Genomic DNA, 14,295 nt, shown 5'->3' with positions numbered 1-14,295 from the left:
GCTCTTTATTCCTGCCTAAGCCAAGACACTATTACTGGTTACAGTTAGTCAAAAACTCTGCATATTGCTCTCAAATCACCCCAGTTCAGATGTCAGTACACTGGCTGGCTGTGAAAAATCTCTCTTATACCTCTGCCAGGCCCTTCAGGTGCTCTGAATGAGGCCAGCTAGTTGTACCTTGTTCAAGACTGAAAACAAGAGAAGCTGTGGAACGGTCTCCTCTGGGAGTCATGTCAGCAACCTGTCATGGGTGTTTTAAGTCATGTACACTATTTTGATTTGTGATTCATTCTTTAAACCTTTATCCTTTGTAGCCTAGGTTTTGAAACGGTGCTATATAAACAAAATTTAACTTGCTTAGTTATTTATGGTATTATGTAAAGATGAGATAACATTTGTGTACAAGTTTTGCGCACACATTTTATGTTTGGCCTTGTGTAGGTGTCTCTCTGAAGGATAAAGGTGTGTGGGAGCTTAGAAAACCGGGTATAAAGAGAGGAGGACAGAATCATCAAGCGAACAACAGCGGTTGATCTGTGGGTCGCCAAGGGCATGAACTTTTCTCTCGCTGCTGAATTAAACTGTGCTGACATGTCTACAGACGGCTGCTTCAAGAACACTCGCTAGTTCAATGAAAGCCCTTGGCTATAGAAAACAAAGATGTTTTAAAGATCAGTTTGTTAACTGAATTACAAGAAAATTGGCCATACAGGTCAAACATTTTAACTTATAGCATTCATTTTGAGACCTTGGTGTAAGAGCCTCTGAAAGAGTGGCTATCGCTGATTTGATGAAACAGTGAGTTGTAGCTACAGATTGTGATATAATCAGGGCTTCTGTTCACAGAAGGTCACATCACATTCATTGACTGCATTACGTGCCAACAAGATCAAAGAAGACAGCTAGTTACACTAACCTCTAGCAGCCTAAACACTGCAATTTTTAAGAGTTAAATATTTTAGCTTTTTATGAAAAATTTACATTTTTAGCCCAATTTTCACCTCAGGAAGCATTTTCATAGCCATCAACATTGCAAGAAGAACTTGGATACTGCAAATTGTTGCAGTGGGAAATGAATGTAATTAATGGTGCTGTGAAATTGCTGCTCGACCACCCTGTAAATACAGGTATCTGCCTCCCACAGTTTTTTGGCTGCAGTGAAGAAGTTGTCTTTAAATGCTTAAATGCTAACAAGCATGGAAATAATTACATATTTTTCAATAACATTTGACTTTTGGATTTTACAGCGCTATGGAGTTATTGGAAATGTTTGGATCACACGAGTGGGAAACAATCCTACGCAACCACCACTGGAATCTAATTCTTTAAATATACAATACTATTAATATTATGTAACCTTATCTTTATCAGTGGAAGTTTATTTAGAATTCAAATGTCAACATTAAAAATGAAGCTTGGAACTACAACCCTAAAACTCAAATGCAATGAAAATGCAGTTTTAATATGCCTGACAGTCCTTGCTGCAGGCTGTTACATTATTCACAACAAACAGCGTACATTTCAGCAAACTGAACGACGAGAGGTCAAAGGGCAGCCAGTAACCCTCTTTACGTCTCAACAAACATTCTGACTGACTGTGTCAACTGAATGTTGAGTGAATGACGACGCCCTGGGGTTTGTAAATACATGTCAACAGAAAAGGTGAAGGAGGTTGTTTTAAAAACTCTGCGATGACACATGACACTTATCCATCATCACTGTTGTCATCTCAGATACTTACAGGATGTAGGTTATCACACCAACACTCCTATGGGGAGGCAGGGAGAAAGAGAGAAAGAGGACACATTTTTAACATCAAATAATCTCACCTCAGAACAGATGTGCATTTTGACAGCAGTGCATCATGGAAAACTCAAGCTTACTTAACAGCAGATGCTCTTCAGAAATAAGAACATATGCAAACAGCATGTGTACACAATGCTCATTGCAGAGCAGACAGAGTTTTTATTTACTCACCACATGTCTGCCTCCAGGCCCAGAGGTTCATAGTTGACTACTTCTGGAGCTGTGAGGCAAATGCACAAAACAGAAGATTATTACTATTCCGGTCAACACGCCAACAACACACTCACACACACACAATGCACACTATTTTTACCTTTGATTACACTTTCTCTCATTATTTTCTCTTCCTTCCTTTACTAATTAATTTACTTCTTGTCTACCTGCAATGCCTTTTTGATGAGTTTAGCTTGACCGTGTTATTTCATTTTGTTGGGTTCACAGATTTCTTTGTTTCTTTAGAGGTGTTGTTGTTTTACAAGCCACTGTTTCACACCTGCTGGAACTGTGATGATTTCTCTTTTTCTTTTCTAATGTCAGATATGTGAATAATTAACAGTGAATCAGTACATTCATTTCTAATGAAATTTAAACAAAACAGGTTTGAAACAGGAAATATGTGGGTGATAATGACACTAACATAAAGTTTTAAGTTGATATTAATGGATTTCGTCATTGCTATTATTCTTTGTCTTTTGCGGGGGTAATCAGATTTTAAGTACTGAAACTACGGGTTCTTTTATTCGAGGGCTTTGGGGGATTTAAATAGGAAGTTTAATATTGCCGTGGAGTCAGCTGTGGGCTGCAACTTGAGGCACATTTTTAAGCCTATATCTGTTTAGAGTTCAGCAAATTGGCACCATTGAAAATACGCCGATTAAGCAGTTGTTTGTGATGTACCCATGTGCGTACAGACAATATCACTGGGTTACTGTGATACTGAAAACTTCAAAACATGATGATTCTTAGGCACATTCTGCAGTCTTTTTTCACATTTTATTTCTAAACAGATTCATGGAAATGTATTCACAATAAACAGAGACAATAATATCATCTGGAAGTGCAAGTCACACTCAATCTATAAATATGCATCATGCCTGCATCCTCAATTTTGACTAAGTAATGGCTCAGAGAAGGAGTATGACTTTAACGCAAATTACAGAAATTTGACGCTAAATGATTTATAGAACCACATGCTGGAGAGGCAAAGGCAAAAGCAAGACGTATTATTCATATTTGCTATGAATTTAGGATGCATACTTCCTAATCATTACATTTTTTCTACCTAATGAATTTCAGAGCTGTAAGGCCTGTTTTCCAGCAACGGCTATCCAAATCATGATTTCGGCTTTCTGCCACTTCATCTTTATTTAGACCCTTTGACTGCTGCCACCCTGCTGAACTGGGAAAACAGGTTCTGATTTTGGCCTGGATGAGGCTGGTAGTGGGCACTAGAGTTGGGCAGGGGGAGACTTGGGAGTGTTGGTGGGTGCTCTGGGCAAAGGGGTAGGTGAAGGGAGATGGGACGAAGCCAGTGATGTGTGTGTGTTTGTGTTGGCAAGAGGGAGCAGTTCTGATAATCTCCAGTCTATTATCAGGTCTCTCTCACTTAGTCCCTATGGCACAGTTGGCACCTGCTCTCACAATACGCAACCCCTGGGATAAAGCCAGGGAAACCAGGGGTGGTGCAGTGAACGTGTATGTGTGTGTTTGTGTACATGCAGTAGAGAAAGGATGGAGAACATATTTGTGCAAACTCATCGGGCAGCACAATCTGTTCAACAAGACATCAAACTAGACGGGGAAGAAGAAAATAAGAAGGATGAAAGACATGATTCTTCAATGAAATACTGACCAACAAACTCTGGAGTTCCAAAAATGTTCTTAAAATCATTGCCAAAATCTATCTTGTGGGCCAGCCCAAAGTCAATGATCTTGATGCGCGGGTGAGGCACTGAGCGGCTCAGCAGCATGATGTTCTCCGGCTAGAAAGGAAGCAAATGAGAGACTGTTAAAAAGGTGAGATGGAAAAAGAAAGGAGATAAATAGTAGAGACAGAGGCAGAGACCAAACTCTACTGACCCTTTCTTCTTTTTTTCACGATGATTTAAATGAGGAACAAATATAATGCTCACAGAGAAATTCGAGGATGAACATCCCCTAAATTCTCAACGCAGGCCACAAACTAAGTGTAAACAAGGCAGCAAGCGGCAGAGTCAGACACAAAACCAGGAACAGGCTGGCAGGAAGGAGGCTCATCAGCCATGGAAATCCCATGCAAAACACGAGTAAAAACCTCTCGAGGAAGTGGGAGAAAGGAAAGGACGGCAAAGATGCGCTTTAAGCAAAGCCAAACAACAGAAAGCCGGACATTCCTAAGGACACAATGCCTCTTTTAGACGAAGCCATCTTCCCTCCAAACCTCATCCTTTCAGATTGACTATGAGCCGAGCTTGAGGATTTAGTCTGGGAAGGAACAAGAACAGATTGGCTGTGGGCAGCAGTGGTAACAGGAGGCGCTGAGAAAATACAATCAAACTCCAGCTCAGCTCGTTGGTTTTGTTCTCTGCTCTGTAAACATTAATATGCTTATGCTAATGCTGGAATGGAGAATCATGATATCAAGTGTGGGTTACAAACTGTTTTAGTTCTCTGTCTGGATAAATTGAATAACTTTAAAAAGTGGGAATTTCACTGAGGCAGTATGGCCACTTGTACTGCGAGCTTGATAAGCATGTTTGCAGCAGACATGTTTCCCCACAGATTTCTCCATGACATAATGACAGTCAGAAGGATTACAGCATTAATCAGAGTATTAGTAAACAGTGATACAGTAAAAAAAAAAAAACTGAAGATCAAGAATTTTCACAAGCTAGGTCATTCCCAGTGTTCCAAGTGTGTTCTATTGAAACAGCTGACTTTGAATCCTTTTGGTCCTTCAGTTCAGATACAAATTGCATTTTAGATGACTGGTGATGAGCCAGACATCATTAGTCTGTCTTGCCCCACATACAGTATTAAGCTCTGGAGCCTAATAAGTACATTGATTGGCAATATTACTGTCTCCTTAGGATTGATTTAAATCTAAAAAGGAAATCTTAAAACTGCCTTTTTCAGTCAGACAGTCACATTTGTAACTGTGTAATGACAGTGTTAAAGGGTCAGAGAGAACATTTGGGTTGCTTTTATTATTATTTTATTATTACCCTCAATGTCATTGGCTACTAATGTTGTCATGGTATGCTTATGGCTGCACAATATCCACATAAAAAGTGATATAAATCACCTTGAAGTGTCTTTTAAATGGTGTCAAACACAAGAAAAAAAGATGTTATCAGAATAAGGGTTAATATAGCAAATAAAGACACTGAACTTCTACCCTTTGGAGTGAAATACTGCAGTATTGCAGAAAGTAATTCAACTAAAACAAATGATGTCTTAACCTGAGCCACTGCTAGACAGTGAATAACAGCAGCTAATATCCAAAGCGGAGGCTGCAGTGGTTAGTAAAAGCTCCAGCATTGATCAGAAGTGACTGGCTGGGCACAGAGGTTATTATTTTCTGCAGACCTGGAGGCTGAATGTCCTGAACTCAGATGTATGACCTGTGAAGATTGTTCTGTAAGTGGATGAGTCGGTCTGGGCTGCCATATGTGCAGCTGTAAGTGGACAACTGATCAATGATATGGATTGAGATTTAAGTAAAGAATGCAACAATACACCAAACAGAGGCAGAACTTCCTGTACGTTATGGTGTGTCTGTGCTGTTTGGCTGTGAGCACACTATGACCTTTAATCCTTTTCCTTCAGGAGTTTTAAACTACACACGCTCCATGATAAAAAGGAGAACCTAAAAATAAGCAAAAACACATTAGTCACTGTAATTACCCTCAGATACATTGGCTCCAAAAACACAGACACAAAGAGAAACTGATATAAAAGGAGAGGTCCAATGGAGGCCAGCTGATGCAAAAAAAAGAATAACATATTGCTGCAAATGCAGTTTTCCAGTGAGCTGGCATTTAGGTAAATGAATATGAACTACTCCATGAGGGCTGAACAACAGGCAGCACTTTACTGTGACCTCTGATAAGAGGGACACATTTGGGGGCTTTTATCCTGCATATGTGCCGGAGGACTCTCTTCAAAAAAAATATCGAACTGTGTCGTCCAAACGTAACATGACATTGTTACGAGTCGCTGTCATTATCATCTGTGTCCTAAGTGTTTTCATGGAAATGTCACAATCATCAGAAGAGTTAATCTAAAAATCTAAAATTGTTTTGTTTTGCTTCTCATTTTGAGTACATTATCAAGACTAATCACTTGAAAAGTCTTTTTTGCATTTGTTGACCCAGCTGAAACAAAGGATCTATGAAGGACAAACACACGAGTTTAGTCTCTATTGCAGTGTCCAAACTCCATACTAAATACTAGTAGTATATGTAACATACTCATTTGCACAATATAACTTTTTGCAGTTAGTGTACAAGAAGTCAATGTACAGCTCAAAACCTGCTTAGCATTAGTATGTGGGACTGGATTGAGACAGAGGTTTATAGTATATTATCATTGTGTGCAACTCTCTGATGAAATGGACAATATCTCAAACACTTGCTGTATGCCAGCTGGGAATACATGACTGTTTTTAGTTAATGCAATACCTTAAGGTCAAAGTGAGCAATTTGTTTGGAGTGCAGGTAGAAGACTCCATCCAGGATCTGCTTGAGGAACTGAGTGGCTTCCTCCTCGCTGAGCGACTCCTTCTCCGCCAGGAAGTCGAAGAGCTCACCGCCGGCCACGCTGGACGAGGAGAGAGAAAGGAGAGAATTAAAATGTGAGATGTCTCAGATCAGAGCCAGCTACAAATCCCTGCTTAACAGAGCTCAGCTGATGTAATCTAATCATCCTGGTGCATTAGAGCGCGACCAATTTACACATCCCAAGCACATTTTAACCAGCACTGTTTAAATGGTGAAAAACCTCCACTAAAAAACAACAAAGGGAAGGATATAGAGAAGGGATAATGCCTACTAAATATTGTTCGGATTAGTGAAGTTTAAGCATCAATATCTGGCTAGTTTTGGGCAAAGGAGATTCAACACTTTGCTTGCTACTAATTACTGTCAAGACATTGCCCAACAGTTTATCTATTGAAACTTCTAAAGCTCGGTATGGGTGCATTTCAAATTTAGAAATGAACACCATTCAATAAAACTGTGGCGCGATTCAGCACTTAAAGGGAGAAAAGACAAGAAGAGACGGAGGATTTATCATGGTCACAGCATGATAACATGAGTGAAAACCTGCAGCGACGAGAAGTGTGACAAAGAGAGCAGAAGAGAGAGGAAGAGTGCAGATAACTGTAATTACAGCCATGCTTATCCAGTCGTTAAGTGTTCACTCAGCCATACACACGTGTTTGTCTTACAGTATATGTGAGTATATGTCACAGTTAAATTACTTTGATTTTAGTATTTAATTCTCCATATTACAATTTACGTTTATTTAACCATTGCTACCATTTCATTATGTTGTATTATATAACATGTGACACAGAAAATGTTTTACTTTTATGTTGCTGTACAAAAATTACCACCAATTAATGTTTTATCAAATCTATCTGTAGAAAAAGAAACATACATACACCCACCCACACACACAGACACACAGACACCACTCCTTCCTTCAGGGAGGAAACACCCGACCAGCTGCACAGCTGGGATCCCCACCCCCTTCTCCCACCAAACACCCACTCTACATCTCAGATGTTTATTTCATCATCTGCTTCATTGGTTAACCGGGTGTGAACGTGCACTCACAGACAGGAGAGGAGAGAAGGTCTCTGCCTGAACACGTCACCTCTGCCTTTTTTTTTGTACAGGTTGGTCAATGTTTTACGCCAAAGGATAGTTACTGTCACGGCTGTATTTACCCAGAGTTCAGTAGGAGGAGAAAAGGATGTGGAGGACAAAGGGGCACAGTATGAAGCCAGATATTTTTAGCATCCACATGTAAGTTGTTGTTGTTGTTTTACCTGCCCAGGGGTGGAAAAACTAAAACATATCATTATGTCACACCACCAGCTTTGAATGCTAATTGTAATGTACTTTTATCATCTCCTCCAGTAGATGACCTTCAATAAATCAACCCCCAGAGACAAATTCTCCCAGCATTTACCACTTTATAAGTTATAGTGTCAGACGACTCAGATCCCCTCAGTCACAACTCTCAGTCAAATCCATTACAAAAGTCCCAGGCAGAAAAACTAGTTCATGAATGTCTTAACATTGTCCTCTTTTGTGTGAACTGTCAACAGCCATAGAGCATTAATGGTACAAGCTTGAAAAGTCGGTGCTGGTTCTACTAAAAATGCGTAAGCACCCATACCAGGTCAAAGGACTTGTAGCATGTGTCATAATTTACTGTTTACCTCACAGGCATCAAGGTAGAGGTAAATATATAGAGTCTGCTGTGACAACAAACAATCCAATACAGAAGTATGGACGCATTAAATAAGTCTTCAAACTTCACTTCGTGGTTCATATTTCATCTTCTAGTTCCACATCTCAACATGCCCACACAAACACAGCCTGACTGACACAACAATGACAAACATCCCGTCATAGGAGTTCCTTAGGAGGAAATCTTCTCAAATGGCTGTCACTGGCTCAGATTACATCTTTCAGGGAGTGCTTGACAAGAATAAGTGAGGAAATTCATGGGCTAAATCACTGTGACAGATGGCTCAAGAAGATTAAAAGTCAAAGTCTCCACAGACCAGAATGGAAGCCAATATAGATAATTACAGATAATAATTTCTTTCCTTCATTGCCTATTAGATATTTGCTTTATCTTTGGACATTTACCTCACAGAATCATCCAAACTTTCCCACTTGTGTTCTCCAACCAAAATGGAGTACGAACCACCATATTAGGCCCGATTTCCCCTATCATGAAACAGCTCGGGGAGTGTAACGGAGCCTGGTCCAGAAAGAGCTTCATTACACAAAAAGCTATTATCTAAACTTAACACAATTTTAACAATGCAGTGTGGAAATGAGCAATACCATCCGTCAGAGCAAAGCTTGAATGTGTGAGATACAGTATGTGCTGTGGAGGTGTTAGATGGAGCCAAACTGAGCAAAACAAGGATGGATGCCAGCTGGAAGAGAGGCTGAGCTAACGGGCCATTCTTACACAGGCATTGATGACCCTCCCAAGTGAGATGTTTGGGTCTGACAGCCCCACCCCCAAACTCCACAACCCCCCCAAAAAGCAGCAGTGAGCATCACCGCCAACCAGTGACAAGCTGCTTCTATAATCATTACAACCTCTTTGGATCAATGGCTTCAATTCAGGACAAATCTGACATGAAAACATTGACAGCTCATAAATAATCAAATAAGCCATTACTCAGTGAAACAAATGTTTTCTTGTTCCTGTTAACCTTTGTTCTGGGAGAGGTGGTGTAGAATATTTGCTCTTGGTTATAACATCAGCAGTGATTAGACTTTACACAGCTACATTTTCTCTGAAATCTAAAATGGCATCCTTCACAAATCCACTTCTACGTCTTCTGATTAACTCAAAAGAAAAAAGATAATCGATGGATCCTCCCTAATAGGCTGATTACCAGCGGTGGCATTGCCAGACACTGAAAACTGTCTGCTCTTATACAAGTCTGTTTAACAGGATACATTTTCAATTTTAGACTGGACATTGTAAATCAAGACTTAAGCACCATTGTGCAACTGAACAGCATATTTCTATACACAAATGTATGCAGATAATCGACTGAATTGGGTTATTATATGAAATGGGACCAGTTTATACAGTTTGGAACTGAAACTTAAGGACCCAGAAAGTTGTGCATTAATCAAATCAGGAACAGGAAGGCTTCATGTCGATGTCAGTTGGAACAATGGCGCTTGTTTTGTGTTTTGGGAATGAGGAAACATTAGAACAATGTTTTGAGACTAAGAAAACACCAAGTTTGTAGATGTGCTTACGGACAGCTTGCTAAAATTTCTAAATTTTAATTCTGTGTTGTCGAGAACGTCATTAAAATCAATAATAAGTCTGCATTATCAATATCATTTATGCAAGTCATGGATTTTTCCCCCCATTATATTTTAAGAACTTTAAACTACCATTTTGTAAAACAAAGATCTGCCCACTTATGATGAATACAGAAAAATAAAAGAACCGCTCACAGCCCCAGGATCAGTTTTGTGCAAAGCTAATGCGGTTCATTAAAGACTGCTGTCACTGTTATTTTTAAGTTTAAGAATTCTCTACTGAAGCATTTAATCAAGCCTCAGTGACCTGCTCTACCAGTTTACTATATCGAGCTGGAAATGAGCCATGGACTTATTATTCACACACAACCTGTACTGTGGGCCTGGACAGGTTTTGTGCTTATCATTTCTTCCTTGCAATTGTATCATTGGTCAGGAATGTTGTCCAGCAACTGCAGCTCTCAACATTACACTCATTACCGGCTATAAGGTGACCTACTAATGGTGGTGTGGTTTTTTCTGAATAAGTGTGTCAACTGGATACTTGTAATGTAAACAAAAATGATCTTAGAGCGCTCGGAGTTCCATGTAACCTGGTAAAACTGGTCTAACCGGTGCTTAGTGAAAAAAAGTGTCCTTGAGCCACACAACGCCTCTAGCAGGTTACAGCTACAGTCACAGCTTATAACCAGTCTACCCTGACTACTGGTTTCTATGAGGACTTGGAGGATCGCCATCTGACAATAATTTTAGTTTTGAAAAACTATACGTAGGATTTTTTTAAGGCTTTGAAGGGAGCTTTTCAGTGTTTGAAAAAACAACCCTGTTGATGTTGATGTCTGGCCTGAGACTTACAATCTTTAAGAGAAAGGAAGGAAGGCCCAATTCAAACAACTATATATACAAGTAATTAAAAGTCAAGATACTGTAGCCTCTACAGCTTCAATTTTGACCATCCTTTTTTAAAATGTGGCTCCTAAAAGTCTCTCAATTGTATGGAAATGTATGGAATACTAAATCACTGGAGCGCCCACTTTGTAAACTGAACTGTAAGAGAAAGTTACCCTGATGAGACTATAGGGCTACGATCATTTTGAATTTCATACTTATACTTACTTTTTCATACTAAAGACCATAATAATTAGAAAATGCAGGGTTATCCTCAACTAATTTATGTCTCACTATATTTGCACATAGTATCTTTAATCCTAAATGACATTTTGTTGTCTGTCTTGTATCAAACAGGTAACATGATGGCAACATGTGTTTGTTTGCATTATCAATATCCTTTATGCAAGTCATGATTTCTTTCCCATTACATTTTAGGAACCTTATTAAACCATTTTGTGAAACAAAGATCTCAATTTTGCCCACTTACAATGAGTACAGAAAAATAAAAGAACCACTCACAGCTCCAGGATCAGGATGACCTCTGCCTTGTTTTCAAAGACCTCGTGGAGCATGATGATGTTTGGATGCTGGATCTCCTTCAGGATGTTCACCTCACGCTCTATGTCCTCCCTCGTGACCCCTCGTCGACTCGACTTGCTGCGCCGCTTCTTGATGAATTTGGCGGCAAACTCCACACCTAGATTCCTGTGCCGACATCTTCTGACCACAGCAAACTGACCGCTGGCGATGGGAGGAGAAGAGGAGATTGTCAAAGGTGCATCTAGCCCCATTACATTACATCTGCCCCACCAGAATATGATGAAGAAAATGAACAATCGACAATAGAGATGTGTCACAAAAATAGTCAGCCAGCTGCTAGGACACTCAGGCTCAATTGTTCCCACAAGGTTCACCACTTTTCACCAATACACTGAAAGACTTTTGGCCATATCTGTATGTATCAGTTGGTAAGCGGTAAACACTGAGCCATCTAAGACAAAAAGGAGTGGCTGGGATTATAAGGCATTAAAAACAGTTGAAACAGCTAATGGTAGCTTTAATTAATAACGGGCTGATGCAACCTGGCCAACACTGCCTAGAAACAGAGATAGCAATGACTGCTGAATAGACACTACTATGTATTCAAATCCAACACAACTTTTGGAGGCATTTCAGAGACGTTCTCCAATTTACATATATAATCTGACCATCCACCTGGATTGTAACCTTTTTTCCTCTTTTGATCCCCAAGTCTGTCTCTGATTTACAGAAGAAGTTAGCCAAGTGAGACCAAATCACTATCTGCAGCGCATCCCTACAGAGTACAAAAAGAACACCGGCCTTCACCCTCAGCAACCCCTCATCATCAGTTTTTAACGAGTGTAAATTATAGCCAGGCAGCACGGCTCTCAGTGTCAGCAGCACACCGAGAAGAATCACAGCTCAGCACAACTTCAACACAGCTGATAAACGTCCAAGCAGTAACCCTACGCCCCACACACTACAAACTTGTTTCAGAAGAAAGCAAAGACTTTTACTGCTTGTATAAAAAGCATTATTCACTACAATGCAGTTATTTAAACCATGTCTCCGTCAGAATATTAGTATTTTGTACAGTTTGAACTATAGCTGGGTACAAACAGTTTTCAGTTTAATATGTTCAGTTTGCTGTACCGGTTGCAGAAGCACCTACACCTTCACCAACAAATATAAGTTGTGAAATATGTATGAGTTCTATGATCTAAAGCAAATTACACTTGAACACACTTGTGTAAATTCAGACCAAGAGATCATTTAAACCAAACAAATCACAAAAAGTTCACTGGTTCTAGCTTTTTAAATATGGTTTTCATCTTCTGTTATAATAAACTAAATATTTAAGAGTTTTTGACGGTTGAAAAAAAACACAACAACTATGAAGATGTTAACTTTGGAAATGAAAAGTTATTATACTGTGTGGCTGTTGTTTCCTTTACAATGTTAACAGGCTGCAGCAGAGATGTTCCTCCTGAAAAACCTGAAATGCACACATAAGCACTTGTGCTGTCTAGGTAATGCAAATGTGGTGAGCCTGCGTGACATTTTGGCATGAAAAATGACTCTATATTAACCACACAGGAGTTGTTATGGAAATTCCTCCATCATGTTGCCATGCGGCATTGTTATTGAACGCAAGCTATCTGACTGGATAACGCTGACTCCACTGTCACTCGACCAAAACCCTGCCACAAAAAACACTTGGGGAAGCAAGGACACTTGGCTGAGGGCTGTTGACGCCTTCGCCGATTGTGCCTCCTCACGGCCCTGGCAATCATGAAGCACTTAGTGTACCAAACACCCACAGAGGGAGGAAGAGAACATGGGAGTAGGGGGTGATAGAAAGAAGAGTGAGAGAAAATGAAAGAGTGCTACATTCTGTCTCGTTTTTTTTTAGATTTCCATGCAGATTTACAGCAGAGAGTAAGCTATCTGGCAAAAGCCTCCTCTGCCTTGGCAAATTTTTTTTTTAATGGCCACACTAAAGAGAGAGCCCTGCACTGTCATACTGACTTACACTGTCCTGCCAAGACTAGAGTGTACAGTAGTGAGGAAACACTATAGTGATTTAGCTATACGTTCCCACTCTAATCCTCTACAATGTGTCTCCCAATATGTGATGAGTAAATGCAGGATCCTGTAGCACTGCCAGCTGCAGAGGAGCTTTAAAGGAAAAAAATATGTGAGGCAACAACAAACTCCCTCAGGGAGTATCAGTGACAAAAACATTGCCCTGTTCTAACCCGCAGCTATAGTGTGTCCCATGGGCCGATTCAGAGGTGTCTGAAGCCATACATTCGCGTGGATACATCTGTTTAGATTTTACAACTTCTGCATCCACGTTAACTGTTTCAGCCGATCGTAAAAGTTTGCTGATTACACTAGGAGTGTCACAATTAGTCAATAATCGATCTCAAGCAAACATATACGACACAGCCAATGCGATAGCTTCCTCCATTTTGGACTTTCTAGTTCAGTTTCCTCAAAAGTAAACACTGTCAAAATGGTTGCATGTAACAGTTCACCAAAGTTAATATCTACGCAAAAGCACTGCACAAAGTCTTTCACTTCCAGCAGTGAATCCATTGATCACCTTGATTCCCTTCGAAATAAATTATTTTGATCTGAAATTGCGCTTTTATAAAAGGCTTATGAGACAAAGCCCTAAAGACAGTTAAAGCTTGATCCAGTTTCTGTCTATAATTGCTTATTTTGTGTTTCAATAAAATCTGCCACAATCTAGTCATTGATATAGAGGTACAACAGCTAAACATTACATTACATTTTATGGACTAAAGAACTGACTAACTAAAGCTATCAATTACTTCTACGGTATGTTGATACTCTTGATTAGCTATATTGAAACACAAAATAAGTAATCACAGGCCCATTTGGAGGCCAGAAACAGGTCAAAGGTATAAATTATTAACTACATTAAATGGACATATTTTAAAGGGAACTGATTTGATTCTGACGTTTGGAAAACAGTTTGCTGACAAACTGAACTACAGGCTAACTAAGGGAATGATGTCTCTTTAAGGAA

The 14,295-nt window shown here is 39.7% G+C and overlaps 1 protein-coding gene across 2 annotated transcripts in view; it reads right to left on the bottom strand.

Moving 5' to 3' along the window:
* The window catches only part of dapk1 (death-associated protein kinase 1), a 73,206-nt gene that overhangs the window by 38,075 nt on the left and 20,836 nt on the right, over nucleotides 1–14,295 (bottom strand). For both annotated transcript variants that reach the window (XM_035658345.1, XM_035658346.1), the window contains 5 exons: nucleotides 11,235–11,456; nucleotides 6,468–6,606; nucleotides 3,659–3,788; nucleotides 1,978–2,026; nucleotides 1,742–1,768 (listed from right to left, as the gene is read on the bottom strand). In XM_035658345.1, coding sequence (XP_035514238.1) covers nucleotides 1,742–1,768; nucleotides 1,978–2,026; nucleotides 3,659–3,788; nucleotides 6,468–6,606; nucleotides 11,235–11,456 — 567 coding nt within the window. The remainder of the gene's footprint in view (nucleotides 1–1,741; nucleotides 1,769–1,977; nucleotides 2,027–3,658; nucleotides 3,789–6,467; nucleotides 6,607–11,234; nucleotides 11,457–14,295) is intronic.

The sequence above is a fragment of the Morone saxatilis genome, unplaced genomic scaffold (genome assembly GCF_004916995.1).
Source record: "Morone saxatilis isolate NCDOM2014 unplaced genomic scaffold, NCSU_SB_2.0 Contig16, whole genome shotgun sequence".
In the NCBI taxonomy this organism is placed as follows: Eukaryota; Metazoa; Chordata; class Actinopteri; family Moronidae; genus Morone; species Morone saxatilis.
This window is presented reverse-complemented; position numbering and strand designations above follow the sequence as displayed.